The sequence below is a fragment of the Helicoverpa zea genome, chromosome 19, assembly GCF_022581195.2.
Source record: "Helicoverpa zea isolate HzStark_Cry1AcR chromosome 19, ilHelZeax1.1, whole genome shotgun sequence".
Classification (NCBI taxonomy): domain Eukaryota; kingdom Metazoa; phylum Arthropoda; class Insecta; order Lepidoptera; family Noctuidae; genus Helicoverpa; species Helicoverpa zea.
The window spans coordinates 3,776,533-3,794,478 of record NC_061470.1 but is presented as its reverse complement, the minus strand read 5'-3'; the positions used below and the strand labels follow the sequence as shown (position 1 = coordinate 3,794,478).

The following is a 17,946-nucleotide window of genomic DNA, read 5'->3' as shown; positions in this document are numbered from 1 at the left end:
TGCAGTATAGGCGTAACTTCTCAAAAAAAATAATAATTTCAAACGAAATACGGAGGTAGATTTATCAGCCGTGAGACAAACGCTAACAGTTCGTCACAAAGCGCTGAGGCGATTGCGTTATAAAAACGTCCTAAGCGCCGTGGAATGGGCGTCGCTTACGCGTAACGACCGAACACTTCAAACACACAATGGGATCCACAGAATTATTTCTTTCTTGTTGTTCACTTTGCTTTTATACTTTATAAATGCACCGAAACTACACTGTAGCACGTCAAATGGTCTGTTAATAACACTATTGCAACAGATTTAACACGATAGCGACAAGATTGTTACTAATTATATTTATTTTTCCGCGAGAAATAATTAAGCACGTGTGCACGTTTCGAGTGCGCTTTCGCGATTCGCGATTTTCTTATGCGCTCTCTTATGTACTCTCTTATATACTCTCTTATGTACCAGACCTATGAACTTTCTTATGTACTCCTCTTAGATACTCCTCTTATATACGCCTCTTATATACTCCTCTCATGTATTCTTTTTATGTACACTCTCATGTTCTATTATTATGTACTCCTCTTATGTACTCTCTTATGTATTCCTCTTATGTACTCTCTTATGTACTACTCTTATATACTCTCTTATGCGCTCTCTTATGTACTCTCTTATGTACTCCTCTTATATACTCTCTTATGCGCTCTCTTATGTACTCTCTTATGTACCAGACCTATGAACTTTCTTATGTACTCCTCTATATAGTTACAAGTGAAGCTAATATAAGCGTGTTAAAAAGCTAGACAGATGAAGATAATTCGTTTTCTTCTAATACTCGCTTTGAATTATTTTCCGCTTTAATTTCCTTTTAAATCGCTCCGCTTATCACAGTGTTCTTACTAAGCATGTTGAGAATACACTAGAAGATTTAAACTGTTAACTTAGTGGCTCGTAGCGACTCAGTCCACAATCTTGTATTGTGATGTTACAAGCGATTTTCTTTGGTCATTTGCTGTATGAAGGAAATAGTTGCTTTTGTTGAGAGACTTTATTGCACTCTCTGATTAAATAATAATTTACAAGTGCTTTGTAAGTATGTAGAAATAAGTGTTATTTTTTCTTGTTTTATAGTAAATACGATGGGTACTTAAGGTTTTATCATTGGTCTACGGCCTTGTGTGGCACTGTGACGCCCAAAAATGTTTCTTCTGGTCTACTCACTCTTCAAAACAGTAACAAATTACATGTGAATATTTCTAAAATGTCCGCAGAATTGCAATGTGTTGTTTTTGTTGACGTTTGGCTCCGATTGCGTGCTCTTTAATACTCGCGCAGCCGATCGGCTTCGGTCTGTGTGAAAAGAAAATGCGCGCCGATGCTCTCCGTCCGAGCCGGTCTGTTTGAACGATGAGTGTACAAGAATTTCAGTCTAGATATTGTAGAACAGTTAATGTTAATAATTCATTTCTCATTGATAAGTGGTTACAATACTTCTTTCACCAATAAGCTAAAAGCTACTTGACCTAAGCAAAGTGTACTTAAATATTAAGACCAAAATCTATGACGGAGGACTTGAGACTTAACTAAAACTTAAATGTAACTTAAGTCTAACTTTAGATTGTAACTAAATTAATGTTTCAAATATGTACCTCTAAGTGAATACTTATCTAAGATTTACTTCAAAATCGAAGTCTTACTGTTAAAATAATAATAGTGTGGTTTAATAATTTTCGTTTTAAATTTTTCACTTTTATAAATAAGCGCTATTCTTTCAGAGATTAATAATTAAGGCGAGGAATTGGTCAACAATAATTCCATAACCGGCACGCGCATCTAAGGCGCCAAAAGGGGTCGGAGCGTCTGAGCGGGGCGAGGATAACAATACGCGCGCTAGCTTATAACTAAAAGTCGTAAGCGACAAAATGGTTTTGTAATTTTATTATTTAGAAATGATAATTTGATAAAAATTCCTTCTACAATTTTAAAGAGTAAGTATATACTCAACTATTAAAAAAGTTAAGAGGCTTAAATCGGTCCCGTTTGCCCATAATATGTGAATCTCTTTTTAAAAAGAGGTATGTTTGATATATTTTTCTCTGTTATAAAAGTTACCTAATCATGTTTTGACGTCTAAAAAAATAAGGTTTATATCATGAACTTTCAGGTAACCAAGTTGTATTTTGATCCGTTTTGTATTTACTGAGAAAAATTGAAATCCTTGGCGCCAAAAATTCCAATTCGTCCTCTTAATGGCTGGTACCCAAATCGGCAGTTTATCTCTCAATTTTTCCTTAAAATTAATAGATAATCTATTTTCTGTTAAGATTTTTCTTCCCTGGTTGTTTGACCATATTTAAATTAATGGTACATTTAAATGAATACGTCTTAGGAGCAAAGTACTAGGCGCTCATAAATTGAAAACAGTGTGAAACTCTTTATCAATTGCAAAGAAAATAAATTGCTTGTCGTAAACAGGAGAGACTGGGGACCGGTTACCAGGGAAGCAGTTATGCAGGGGGGTCACGTATGCCTTACTATACGTTCTTACGAAACTCGTGAGCACGTGGCGAGCATCTCTAACTTTACAGGGATGAGGTGTGATGTGAGTTATAAGAAATTAGAGGGTGTGGAAAATAAGAAGAGATGATGGTTTTATGTGTCCCTAGTAGTAGTTACGCTGTGGGGTTATATAAACATAATTATTTACTGAATAATAAATAAGTTTACTCAATCTTGAAGACTTTTATATGTCATTTTTTATACAACGATAAGATCTTGTCATGACAATTAAATAGAACAACATTTCTTTTGGGAACGATGTCTAGATGCTATACAATATAAACATAGAAAACCCCACCCAAAGATAGGTCAGTTCACACTTTACAGAAAACATATTGAAACCGACTTTAGAATTCAAAGGGGGAAACGTAGTTAACTCTCAAATAAATAACAAAGTTAGAAGTTTTGGTTATTTATCACCTGTTGACTTGACCACGGACTAGCAAGCGCAGCATAGGACATCCACCAACGAAGTGGACAGACGACCTTATAAAGGTCGCTGGAAGACTCTGGATGCAGGTCGCCTCAAACAGGTATCTGTGGAGATCTAAGGGGGAGGCCTATGTTCAGCAGTGGACGTCCTGTGGCTGAGATGATGATGATTATGATGACTTGACATGTGACAATTTACATGTATTTATTTATTCTACAAACCAGACTATATCTAACTTGAGAAAAAAAGCTGTTTTCCTAAAACGCTTACCGCTTATGCCTTAACACGTCATGTGTGAAAGTTGAAGGCGGACATAGCTTACGATGGGCACAGACGTAATCACATTTCTTTCACCCGACTTCAAAGAGAGAGTAATGGAATGGGGACTGCTGTCAAATCTCCACTGTGTGGTTGACAATTGGACGAGGCATCATGTATCTTTGTGACGGATTTTATATATATTTATATATAAAGCTAACTTAAGTCTAAGATTTTACCCACGTCCTGGAAGAAGTATTTACATTACATTACATTACCTAGATATACTTAAGTGATAGCCCATTTTTTTTTTTTTACCGACGTCAAAAATCTTCAAATGACCCCTCCCGCAGGGTGGTGTGTGTAGGTTAGCAGCGGTGAGGGAGTGTCAGACTCTTACTGACTAAAAACCGTCGTGTTCTGTCGTAGGCCTTTTATGTACCAGGGAAGCGGTATCTCTTTCGAACAACCTGCAGCCCCGGCAGGTCTTGGCCCTGCTGGGTCCCGCTGGGGTTGCTGACATCTCTTTGAGGAGCGCGTGGAACAACGCGCGCCGTCAACATGGTGATAGCCCATGTCACGGACAGGTTATTAAGTAAAATTTCATCTCTTTAAGTATGTGAAAATTATAACTATTAAAATCATAAAGTGTACCTACTTTTTGGCAATGGATTTCACGAGCACAAGCCTAAATATATGTCATGTTTTCAATTTTCAAATCATTTTCAGAAAATAAATTAGATACTTAGAAAACACATGTTTTCACATCAGCTTCAAGATAACACATGAATCAATTTAACTTCCAAAATTAATAAGAACTAGGCATGTTCTTATTCACAAAGAAAAAAATATATAATCCCCAAAACTCCACAAAGAGAAAGATTGGTATCTTTCCCTTTGAACAGAAGCTCATTATAATTTACTGTTACAATGAAATTAAACTCATTATTTGTACAAAGGAACCTATTATTATGGAAAATGCTTTCGTTTGAAAACATTTGATGGCAGTTTGCTTCTTAATATTGTTGCTTCCGCCAACGGTTTCACCCACGTCGCGTGGTAAGGTGGACTTATGCTCGAACAAACCTAAACACATACAAACACACACCTCCTCTTATTGAGAAATCTTAATATCATAAATATAAACAGTTTCTTTTTTGTTTGTCCCCAAAGCCTCCGAAACTACTTTGCCGATCAGAAAATTTCTGTCACTGTTCGAAAGCTACGCTCTTCCCGAGTAACATAGGCTATATTTTACCCCGGTACGGGCAGTAGTTCCCATGAGAAGCGAATCGAAAACGGCTAGTCGGTTATAAAATACGGGAATAGGAACGTTTTACATTGTTAGACGTGTCAACTAATTTCATAAACATAAATTGACTTGGTTACACCACCCATCCAATTCTTTTTCATTTTGATTTGACGACAAAAGCTATCCTGGTTTTACGATCAACCCTAGAATTTACGGTCAACGGCCCTTACAAAATTGGGACCTTTTTGTTTTTATTTCTGAAACTTACACAATAATCCCAAAATAGGAGGTTAAATTACAAAAGTTTTTCAAGAAAGAGTGCTCTTAACGTTGATTGACAGCGTCCGATCAGATATTGCATGTAAAAATACGATTTGGATTCTCTTTTCAGGATTCCGTATAACAAATGACGTTTCACAGAATTCCGTACAATAATTGACATGATAACCTACAGCTTCCCTCAATAATTGAGTTATGTTACTATATAATATTTTACGAATCGGACCAGTTGACAATCAAATTACTGCCTTTAGCAAACAAACAAAGTCTTAAGCTTTACAATATTAATTAAGTACATTCATTTTGTTTGAGTGTCTTTTTTGAAGAGCCAATGGGTAAGCAACTATGTACTCTCTCTAATTCATGAACGCCTGGTAACAAAAATAACATACACACATAATAATAGCTACTTTGACACCTACACAATATGGAAAAAACTTTGCCAATACCAACTCATTTTCTCAATATGTAATCCACACAAAATTGGCCGAGGGAAAAATAAGCTCCTTTCGTCGGTATAAAAATACCTTATTTTTCTTATGTAGGTAAAAGAAAAGCAATATTCCGAGTATATGAATGTGGAAGCCGCTTATATGATTACGTAATTACATCGGCATGTATAACGTTCTCGATATGAGCTGTTTTTCTTATTACAAAGGATTGGGATGGTATTGTTTTTATCCAATTAGAAAATCTGTAATTATATTTAAGACAACAGGGATAGGAACTTCGAAATAGTTGAACGCTATCTTCCGCCCATGGTTTTATCCGCATGCTAGGTGTTATTTCTTCTCGTATCCGAACAAAATATTATCTATGTTGCACGGAGATAGTCTGTAGTTGCGGAACCTTTAGAATGTACAAATAAAAAGAAAAAAGTACTCATTTTTTATTGGTATAGATAACATTAACATCCAAAGAACGAATTAATACCTAAGAATCAAAAAAATGTAACCCTGTCCTCACGCCCGTTTACCATTTTTTTTTATTTCCACCGACACTTTAACCGACCAGTCTACAAAAATTGAAAAAAGCATTTTTCTATATCTACGTTATAATTTAAATTCAATCAAGCGGGGTTTCGGTTAAATTCGCAAACTGTGGCTTCCACAAACTGTCAATAGCAGTGGTTTTGGAAAAGCTTTATTTTTACCGTCCAAATAAAGTTACCTCTGTGAACGTTTTAATGGAATAGAGTAGAACTAAAAGCACCATCCTGTGTCAGAATGTTGACGTTTTTTGTGGCTGTTAAATAAAGGGGCTGTCGTGGCTAAGTAATAGCCATTTCTTTTTTATTCACTCAGTGCATTTTCGTTAGACATGTTTTAAATAGAGTCTACAAGCGGTTTCATCCCGAAGGAACTTCCTGAAGGACCTACTTCGAGACCCGCATAAAAAGTATATGTAGGTAGATAGATAGATAGTACCTATACTAGATCCGAAAATTGTAATACTAATAATTGTTATCAAAATCCGTTGACCTTTTTGTGCAATTATACACATGAAATGTGTACATACATACACACATTCACAGACCTTTATAATCACAATGATTTTAATGACTGCTTTTCACTTATTATTTCATCTAACTCTTGAAACAGAACCTTAAAAATATATTTCTATCAATACAGACGAATTTTCTCTCATCTTTTCCAAAGTGTACCTAAATGTTTTCATTATTAATGCAAGGCTTTGTAAAGTAAAACTTTGTTTGACTGTTTGATTGACTGGCAGACACTGTATGATTATATCTTTGAAGTTTCAATTTGAAACTTTTGCAAAGTTTCGCTGGGAATGGAATTTTGAAAATATTTCTGTAAGCAGGTGAGACGATGAGACGTAAACTATGTTGGGCTACGAAATGAGCAGTTATGAAAAGGGATTTTTAAGAATTTGTCATACAGTTATCACATTTAAAACTTTGTAGGAATGTAGGAAACTTTCCCTCAGAAAACGAGTGAATCAAAAGGCATTATTTTCGAAGCATTTCGTACTGCTTTCAGCAGCCTACAGGAGAATCTCAGAATTCTCACGGCCATCTGAACTTTAGCATAATTTGTCATACTCATAACGAAGTTAGTTACCCAAAGAAAATGAGATAAGGATATACATAATTACTACACCATCACCATTATTTCACATTTATTATGGAAATTGAAGGTTGCACGAGGATAATTAGATTTTAAAACCGCTTGTCACTCACTCACCCGCCTTTCTCGTCGCCCCAACCAAAACTTCAGAACTTTGTTAAAGTGCTTTGTATTCTCAAAACGCAGCATTTTATTATAGAAACTTGTAAGAATAGCTAATGTTGATCTCAGACACCAGGCCAACTTGTTCACAGTTTTAATGCTCAAGTTTTTTCTACGAAACTGCTTTGGTGAAATTTTAAGTACCTAGATAGACTAAGCAAAAGTTGAAAGTACTAGGACAGCATAAATGTTTAAGAAGTTGTGTTTTGATGATCCTTTTCTTTCTTTTTATTTAAGTTTCGAGAGGGTGGAGAAATTTTGAGTAGGTACCTAGACAGACTGGGCTAAAGCTAAAGTACTAGGACTGCATAAATGTTTGACAGTTTAGAATCAATTTTTTTTTTAAGGAGTGGTCTGATTTTTTTGTATCCAATTCGCTGAGTTGCCCCGAGGCCCAGACTCTCTCCAAACCGCAATGGATTGAAACAGAGATTCAAAGAAACAACCATAAGAATTTTCTCACTTGCTTTGGTGATGGTTTGATGGCTTAGGTCCAAGCCATTTCTTTTTATAATTTTAGCTAATGCATTTATTTTACGCAGTAAATTCGAGTTTATAAGCAGATGACTACTGGTTATTATATGTGACTTCTACATAACCAACGATATTAATTCATATCTACCACAAACCACGCTTATGTCAACAGAAACAAGACAAGTAAAATTAAATCAAGCCTGACCAACCCCATTCGTGTATAACAACCGTTTAAATCAGAGAAACCGCATATTAATACCCGGACGGCTAGCCGGATGCTGCAAATTGCACTGTCCGGGATGTCCGGCGTTCGGACAGCTAATTAATTTAACACCGACTAGAATTAAGCTCGGTGAAGCTGTGTTTATTATTTTTTTGCTATTGAACCGTAGTAAGGCGTAATTAATGCTTTTGAAATTAGCAGAATTTAGAATGAAAGGATATTGAGTCGTAGGAAGGCTTGTTTACCGCTTTTGAAATATGCAGAATTTAGAATGAATGGACATTTTTGTTTGATCAAAAGTGCTTTTGAGAAAATAACGCCTGAAAATGTAATAAGTTAAGTAAAACAAACAAAAATATAAAAAGAAATACCAAAGACTACACCGAATTACAAACCAATGTATTTTTGTTGTACCCTAACCATTTTATTTACGTTCAAGGCGTCTTGGCTGGTCTCATTTTTGTGACCCTAGTATGCGTCTCACCAAAAAATATGCCTCCAAGCAAAACAAAACAACGAAAATATGCCCAACCAACAACAATAATAAAAAGGTGTCTTGGCTCTTCTCTTTTCTGCTACCCTAGTACACACCAAAAAATATCCCACCAAGCAAAACAAAAATATCCCCAAACATCCGACGGCATATAATAAATATCCGCGTATTCGCAGCGTTTTGCTCATAAAATCCGAATATTTTACGAGTCTATTATTCATTCGAACTGCCTCTAGAGCACACCGTCCGCACCCTGCAAACTTTCAGTCGGCCGATAGTTTGTTAGGGTTCATAAATCAGTATGAAGATGAATGATAATACACACATGACGAAGATCAGGGTATTTACCCAGTAGGTATCAGAGCGAGTGAAAACTCGTTGAAATCAAAGCAGGCCTATACTTCGGTTAAGAATATTCATTGCCGTTAAGCATGGCAAAGCAGCCAGCCTTTTGGGCATGATCCCCGCTGACAGCGACGCGGATGATTTTTTTAATTACATAGTTTTAATTTTTCTTTTTTTTTTGCAAATAATTATGTAGATTTAATTTATTGAAGAAAACTGTGAATAAACTTGAGGTTTTCTTTAGGGCCTATGCAAACCACGTTTTTTAAACGCGCGTCGCCGGCGCGTTTTTATCCTGCACAGCAGTTTGTTGTCGTTTGTATCGATACAAACGCGCGGCACCGGCGCGTCTGTATCGATACAAACGTGCGTTTGCATCGCTACACACGCGCGTTTGCATCGCGTCTGTATCGCTACACACGCGCGTCTGTATGTATACAGGTGTGCAAAGGTCTACAGGCTGCGTCTGTCTTGCGTGCGTATCGCGTCTGTATCGCTACAAACGCGCGTCGACGGCGCGTTTAAAAAACGTGGTGTGCATAGGCCCTTAAAAGAATCCTTTGCCAACCATTGAGGCAACTGTCGGGCGACTGTTTAGTCTGCAATCTACGGGGTACAGTTTAACCCTTGAAGAAAACTAGGTCAGCATATTCACGGATATCTGGTCTCTCAACTATTTGAACTAAATATGACTTAACCGCGGATATCGAGTGTAACTAGTAAGTTATCGTAAAGAGTTTACGAGAAAAAAGGGATAAGTTTATGAGATTTAGAGCTTTTAAAGGGTATGGCAGATTTTCGGGTCGAAATTGGTAGATTTATGACGGTTTTTGAAGTGTTATGGTGCTGAATTATGGTTCTTATGTACTCTTACCTACCTTAGGGTACGATTTTATGGATAAACTGTAAGTATACTTGTAAATTCGGATGCGTAGATAGCTAGTAATTTTATAACAATGTCTCCGACGGTGTAAAAATAAGATAATGTTCTTTAATTGGCCTGCAGTGTAAACAAAACAAAAACATTAAAAATTACTAATGATTTTATTCCTTCAATCACCAAACCTCATTGAGCAAGCGTGGTGATTAACGCTCAATCCTTCTCCATGAGAGAGGTCTGTGCCCTGCAGTGAATCGATGAAAAGGCTTCTTATGATGATGTTGATGATTTTTTATTTGTACAAGATATCTACAAACAGTTTTTAAGTTAATATCTATGGTTAGCTGCATAGTTTGACTTGCTGCCGGCTGATGTAGCGGAACCACCTTCATATTTGCCTAAGGAAGCTAATCCGTTAGCCTGAAACAAAAATAAATGACCCTAAATCACAACTTTACATAAACATACACATTACAATTATAGATAATAGACAGTACTCAAATCAGCCATGAAAATATGGAATCTCTAAAGGTAAGTCAATAAAAAATGTTTGATAAAAGGAAACTACACACAATGTAAACTACTCCTGTGGCTAAACCACTGAAGGGATTTGGTTATTTTTTTACAATTCGCCATAGAATATCAAAAAGTATACGTGATATGATTTTAATTTGATTAGGTATGACACACCCAATATAATATAAAGGTAAACAGTTCTCGCCAACCTTATTGGGCTTGCAACTAATTTCCAATTTTGACTGATTTTTCAAACCAGGATTAAGTTTGGCACAAGCCAACTATACCTTTGTCCTTTTCAGCAGTTCCAACTGAGCAGCCTTAGTGTTCGCATCCTTGCCTGCCCAAGTTTTCCACACAGAAGCCTGCAGTGCCCTGCCGTAGCTGAAGGTCAAAGCCCAAGGTCTCTTCAAGGACACACGGTTGATGGCATTCAGGTAGACCGAAGCTTCTTCTTCTGATAGACCACCGGAGAGGAAGGCGATTCCTGGAAGAATTACAAAAGGGGTTTTGTTAGCATAGTCTAATGTTTTAACCGTTTCAGCGGTTTCACTCGTTTCTTGAGAAAACTACATTCCGTGCCTATAAAAAGTAGTCTGTTATGTATATTATGTATAAGCAATATTACTGCTTGAAGTGTACGTATGGGTATTTTTTAGGAATAAGAACCAAAACACACACACGCATACAGAAACTACTACCGATTTTCAAAATGTCTTTGGTATAAAAATTGTTCACTTACCGAAGCTCCCTAGTAATGCTACTTTTAATCTAAGGACACGATGTAGATTCCATAGGACACGGGGTATCATAGCTTAAGGTTTATTGGTGCGAAGCCGGAACTAGTATTATTTCACCTTATGTTTTGGGAGCATAGAGAAGTAAAAATATACCTGGAACAGCTGCTGGCACGGTTCTTAATAATGCTGTCACAGTTGCTGTGGCTATCTCCTGAGGAGTGTTCTTCTTAGAGCATCCATGCCCTGGAGTCACCTGAAATTCATGGACAGTAAGTAGTTAATATCTCCTCTAACTTAATCAACGCCAAGCATAGGGTTGAATATTGGCAAAGATATGTCTATTGCCATTGATCTATTTATAATGGCCTGCCCAGATATCAAAATCGATTTTTTTAAGCTTATTGCATTCACAGTTTATGATACAAGATTATTTATATCCCATTATATCCCTCATTCTTTTCACACAAATGAAATCCAACCATTTACATACAACCCATTCAAGGAACTATCGCATTAAAAAAAACGTGATTTTCTCTCAATTTTTCCATAAAAGAAAATCCAATAAAAGGCAGTAAATCCCTCTAGTTTATAGATCGGGAACACTAATTATGCGAGATCACGTTTCCTATGAATAAAGAGCTCATCACTTTATTCCAAGCTACTTTAATTCATCTGAAAGGGAGCAAATAGGTCAAAGGGGTGCTAAGCCTGTGTTCTCTTCAATACGCTTTTTAATCCGAACGCTAAGATCCGACCTACTTCGCTTTGCTGCTAGCCTAGTATTTGTGTGGATTGACAAAGACTTTTTTTTTAGATATCTAGAATTTGTATGTGGTTTGTTGGTCACATGAATAATATCGTAGTTTTATAAGTAAAAGAGTCGTTAGGTAGGTAGAGTATGTTGGAACTCCTATTTACTAGGTTGAGATCTTATTTTGGTACCTTCGAGCAACGAAGTTTGTACCCATATTAATTGCAAACTAAACGATTTGATTTATAGGTATGTATCGTTTTGTTCAAACATTTTGAAGTCACGGAACATTGCGCGTATCGCTTCGCAGATATTTTTAGGGGTCATCGGGTTTTGAGTTGCGGATCACCATTGGATTCTGTGAAATCTGTAATACAAGTACGAATTATACTAACCATGTTTGGTTTCAACAGAGTTCCTTCAAGGAAGACGTGGTGATCGTTCAACGCCTTGTAAACCGCTGCGAGTGCTTGTTCCGAAACCTTCTGATTTCTTACGATGTCATGATCGCCTGGTAACAAAATATTCGACATCTACGTAGTAAAACCAGCATGTGTTATGTAGAAATTGCTGTTGAACGAAATTAATTAATTTCTCATTATAATATGGGAATCAAATAATCGGTACAACTAATAGAATAGTTGCCTATTCAATTATTCACAACAGTGGCAGGTTACGAATTACACCCGTCATTCAATACGTAGACAGACAGCCCATCAAAGTCAAACCATACCTACGTGGTTTCAGCCCTCCAAGTTCAAACTATGTATATGTGAAACTTCTCAACTAAATAATTAGTAAGTAATGTTGCTGTTAACTTAGCTGTTGTCTTGTTTGATTAATTTATACTGACTGATTTCCGAGATTTCACTGAAATCCCATGGAAAATACTAGCTACATATAACGAAAATATCTAACCATTTAAAACATAAAAGATAACTTAGCTAATTATTTGACTTTACTCTAGTTGGAAAATAGACAGACGAGAACTTTATTTAGGTTTTAAATATAATGCCTGATCTCTCTCTGGTCGTGTCGGATTACAGTCCCATCTGACTATGAGAGTGAAGGAATAGGGAGTGCACCTGTATCTGCACAAAACTTTGCTGAATGGCTGATCTCGTCATGGTCGAAAATCACCTACCTATCCTCTACTCACCATCCAAAAGAACATCAGGTTCCACTATTGGCACCAAGCCCTGGCTCTGGCAGATAGAAGCGTACTTCGCGAGGACCTGAGCCGTGTCATTAATAGCCTGAACTGAAGGTGTGTGCTCCCCAATCTTGAGGGGACAACGCCATTTAGCGAAGCGACACCCTTGCTTCTTGTATTCGGCGCAACGGGTTGCTAGGTTATCCAGCCCTGAGGAAAGAAAATACATTTAAGAATATAAATTATTACCTATGTAGGTTTCGTCTTAAAATAAAGAGTAATAAATCCTAGAAGTAAGGATCATGTTGGTGTAATTATTATGATCCTAATGGCATATAGTTACACCACGTCTTAATTAGCACAGAATTTTGTGGAATACTTGGAGTATATAAATACTAGGCAGCATATTAGTAACACAATATACTTCAATTCGAATACATACCCTATACCTACCTACTCAAACAGATATGTTCGTATTAGTATAATTTAGACTTACTTTCTTTGCAATAAATAAATAAAAATGCCCACTGGCAATCTTTCGCATGGCATGACTTCACCAGCTATGGCCTAACGTTTGATTTGTTATTGAGACAATAATTATCACTATTGTAACTATTGAAAACACGCTAAAATAAAACGAAAATAGATACCTTGAGTAGTAACCTCATCTAGCGAAAGAAACAGAGGAACTGCATCCATGTCCACCTTGATACCAGGAATAATGTTCTTCTTCTTCAAGAGTTCTATGAAAGGAGTGCCATCATCAGTCTTCTGGTAGACCGTCTCGTCGAAGAGAATTGTTGCTGATACGTGTTCCGAAAGGTTCTGAAAATCAACAGTTTTTTTGAAGACAGTTGAATAGGAGTTTCTTTACAATGATAACCAGCTGAAGAGGTGTAGGTACTAGAATAGCATGAGAACGTAAAGAGTATCGCGTTGTCGCCACGTACTAGACGCAGCGACGACAGATGCTCAATCAGTCACTTTGCAATAAACCTAAAATGATGAATTTCATAGTTTTTAGGTACTTAGTATATAATTCATATAATCATCTTTCATACACGACAAAATGAATGAATATGTGTTATACGAATGAACATGTATATGTATTTATATTTTAAACACAACTGCCCGCTTCCTCCCCTCAACATTTTTTTCGCAACGCATTTAAATCCAACTTTATATTGATCCATCAGCGTGCCAAATACATGGCCCAGAAAAACTTCCAAAGAGAATTTAAACTTCGTAAAGTAAGTAAACAAGCGTTTTATACCTTCATCTGTACCCTGAAACATTGATCTACGGAAAGTACCATACCGCCTCTTGGGGGAGATTTGCCTGACAAAAACAAAAGCGTGCCCATGTTCTCCCATAAGGCGGGGAAACTTTTAATGGGAAACCCGAAAATGTTTACTTTATTCGTAACGGAATAAAATTTTAATTTTAATATTCAGAAGCAAAACGGTAGAGGATTTGAACAAATAAAAGTGCAATTTGGAGATATAAGTACTTTCATTTTATGTAGATTGGTGTTTAATATGCCAAATTATTCGGGAATTTGACATTTGCATAGGGCTATTGGTACACTTCGGTCTCAAATGACCCACATTCCCTTTGAGGGTTGGCGACATATCGCCAATAGTATCTATGTTCAATATGGTCATGATGTAGAGCAGGTACACACAAAGCGATATTGCCCGACCTGGGAATCGAGCCCGAGATCTTGAGAACAGCAGTCGCGCGGTAATGAGGTGCGTAATGGCGAGTTACTTCAGCTTAGACGAGCTACACCTGAATAGATTATAGATAAGAGGTTCCATACGTCGGTAGTGAAAAGAAGCTGGCGGTATCTCCTCCTGTTGTTCTCCGTGTTTTGTAAACCAACGGCTGCCAACAGCTTGCCGATGCCCTCTGTAATATATCAATATTATCTTCAGTGTTATTAAGCAAATATAATATCTATTTTGTTTTTTATTTTTATTTTGGCTTTTACAGCACGCAGTGTTTACGTCAATCTATGTAAATTGTACATTTTTACATTACGAATTCTGACTAATATAGGTACCTAAATGCAAAAGTAAATATGTCTGTCGGGCGTTCACAATAAAACTACGAAATCGATTTAAATTAAATCTGGTTGACAGATACTTTAGTCTATAGCCTGAGAAAGGACGAGGCATATTTTCATGCAGGTTAGGAAATTAGTTATACTTTAGTTACATAACAACAGACATCATGTACTCTAAAATTAAACAAAAATATAAGTATTCTTCGCGCGTAATTTTAATAGAACACCAGCTCCGATCGAATATTCATAGATCTTTCATGGACGGAAAGTTGAATAACCATCGCACAATGGCTTATTTTCTTTTATTACCGTAGTAAACAATCCCGTGGGATCATAAAATGTTTTTGAAGTATTCTCGCATAGATTGGAACGCCCTCTCCCTCCTACTAAATGAATTCCTGATATCTGACATTATTGGTAAACTAGCTGATAGCCGTGGTTTCCCTTGCATCCAGTGGCCACTATTTCGCACAAACAGTAAAACTAATAAAGCCTTCTTCCATAAATGGACTATCTAACATTCAAAGTTTTTTCAAATTCGACTAGTAGTGTCCCAGTTTAGAGCAAACATGTAAACAATTTCAACTTTTTAGCCTTATTGTAATTATAATAAACTTGGTGGTTTCCAGTCATCCCACGTGAAAAGAGCCAGATAAAAAGTAGCCAAAAGCCTTCCACTACAACGTGAACAATCCAACAATGTTAAAAAAAAATGAATAAAACTACCTACTATAGAAATCAATATAGAAAAAATTGGTCCAACAGTTCCACAAACATACAAACCAACTATTCAGCTTCATAATATCAATAAATATATTTAAATGAAAACATACCGTTGGTTTCATCAACAGCCAGGATGCCCTTGCCAGGAGCCACTATAGCTTCAGCCGTAGCCTTCAGCTCCTTCTGGAGCGCTGGCTCAGGGTATGAGAAGTATGTCGGCATTCTGTGGAAAAAATAAAGTCCGTTCTAAGATTTTCACAATAAAAGAACGTTACAATAATCACTTAGCTATAGGAAAATAATAAAAACAAATCTAATATACTTAAAAACTTTTTACAAAAAATAAAACTGACTCCCAAAAATATTAAAAAGCCAAAAAAACTAATGTTAGGTCCCGTAATAGGAAGTCGGTGTCTTATGGATGTACCTAAGTTTATTGCGCCACTGACTTCTGGGCCGATGCACAACATCTAGAGAACGTACATTAACCGCAAAAGTCGTAGGTATTTAATTTTAACTATTTATTATAACTGAATAACGCCGGTTCCGATGTCACTGAAAATTGGTGGGAAGGCACCTTAGAATGAGAAAACGGAGATAGGTTCGTTTCTAACCAGTCGCGGAAAGTGATCCTCCCGGAATGTCGGTGACACCGCGGCGAGAATTCTAGTGCTTAGGATTACATGTTAATTTTGATTTCATACCTACCAAACTTAATGACGGCTCAAGATTTAACAAGAATTTAGGGTTAATTAGTAGATATTGTTTTCTTATTAATAAAATAATAACATACCTGTCTTGTAAGAGCACTTAACTTGGACTAAACGAATATTTTGTTTGTGACTGTAGATTCAGATAAACTGCTGTAAAGCTGTTATCTCGCAAGATACGGGCGGTTGTAATTTAACACATACAGTTTTATTGCATCTAGATTAATTAAAAAAAATGTAGGCGTATATTTCTGCAAAAACAACAATAATTTTGGACTACCTATATCTCTCTACTCTCTCCTCTCTACCTCTCTCTCTACTCTCTCCTCTCTACCTCTCTCTCTACTCTCATCACTTCACTCGGTTCTCTATCACGGCAAAACAGCTGAACTATTCTAGATGAAGTTAAAACCAATGACAGGTTTAATTTTAATATAATCATAGCCAATAAAATCTTACTAAGGTACTTATTTGCAGCAGAATGGGCTTTCCTTACCGTTTGTACACTGTAGGTACGGTGCACACTATTCCAATCAAAACATTATTCAACAAAATAAGATCTTCAAGCAAGACAGCTGTTTATGACTCCCACAAATTATAAGGGTCTGTATCATATTCATAAGCGGACGCGATTAAGCGATACTCGTGTAGATACTAGAGAACATAAGGTAGTAGGAATTTGTGACATGACGACAGACAGAGAAGCATGACAATGCTGCGAAAATACCGATAAAAATATGGTATAGAGGCAGAAGGATGATGATGGATGGTGGTAGCCTTTTGTGGCACTCAATAGCTTTAATTAAAGCAGAACTATTATATGCGTGTTTCAAAGAGTTTTTGGTAAGTGGGTTCTTTACAAGGCAATAGGTATGTAGGTTAGGATTCTAATATGATGTGGCTAAATAGGTAGGCACTCTATGTAGTTTGAAATAACTACAGATTGCTTTCAGCCTAGTTGCCCTCGTTTCCTAATAAATGTAACCACACCCTAAAAATCAATCGAAGGAGACAATTTAAATCTATGAGCTTCTGAATTTACCTACACAGGAACCTGTAGCAAAATCTATTTTAAATAAATATCTTTGACTTTGCTGTTTCAGCACCTATATAACAGACAGATGTCTAAAACTCAAAAATAAACAATTTTTAGCTAAATGTAATCATCCTATAGTTACCTACGTTCAACTAACATTTTGTCCATACTAGAGTTAAAACGATAAACTTTGACTTTGAATCGATTAGTCTGTTATGTAATTTTTCTTTTCGCAGATAAAAGCTGAACTGTTTATGTAGTGTTCTTGCCTTACCTACAGCCTTTTGCAAAATCTCTACGGCCTAAGAGGAGACCGTATTCTAGTTTTTTAGGCTGGGATAAAATTTAAAAATAGCGATGCTGTAGCGACGATCATTGCGGACATTAGAAGCCCAACAAACACAACACCCCAAAAAGTTAGTCCAAAAAATTCCCAACTAACGAATCTAGACTCTCTTAAATAAAGCAAGACTTTTTTAATTAATAATAAAAAGAAATAAAAAGTTTCCAGATTTAGTTATTTTTTTACTGAACCTGGAAACTTGTTTTTACATTTATTATTTCATAGATCTACGTCATAGATATTGCCCTTTATTAAATAGACCTTTGCAAATGTTGACATTAGGACAATAAAGAGTACCTAGTGATGGGACACACCATAAGTACATTATCGATATTATTCATTATTTGGGTAATTGCTATATCAATAATATGCGTTATGTATATTTTTTATTTTATTACGATGCACGCTACCTATCGTAACAACAAGTAACTACATTACATAAGTACAAAAACTATGCTACAACACAC

General features: G+C 36.3%; 1 protein-coding gene across 3 annotated transcripts; it reads right to left on the bottom strand.

Moving 5' to 3' along the window:
- Nucleotides 1-9,584: 9,584 nt before the first annotated feature.
- On the bottom strand, nt 9,585-16,616 carry LOC124639822 (fructose-bisphosphate aldolase-like). Of its 3 annotated transcripts, none has more exons than XM_047177308.1 (9): nt 16,597-16,616; nt 15,501-15,613; nt 14,422-14,510; nt 13,250-13,424; nt 12,606-12,809; nt 11,842-11,957; nt 10,849-10,948; nt 10,243-10,442; nt 9,585-9,859 (listed from the first exon to the last, which is right to left on the bottom strand). In XM_047177308.1, exons 2-9 carry the CDS (start codon nt 15,610-15,612, stop codon nt 9,767-9,769), a joined length of 1,089 nt encoding a protein of 362 aa, XP_047033264.1. In that variant the 5' UTR covers nt 15,613; nt 16,597-16,616; the 3' UTR covers nt 9,585-9,766. The 3 variants fall into 3 exon arrangements, with proteins under 3 accessions (XP_047033264.1, XP_047033266.1, XP_047033267.1); XM_047177310.1 differs by lacking the exon at nt 16,597-16,616 and adding an exon at nt 16,184-16,217; XM_047177311.1 differs by lacking the exon at nt 16,597-16,616 and adding an exon at nt 16,099-16,215.
- Nucleotides 16,617-17,946: the final 1,330 nt, after the last annotated feature.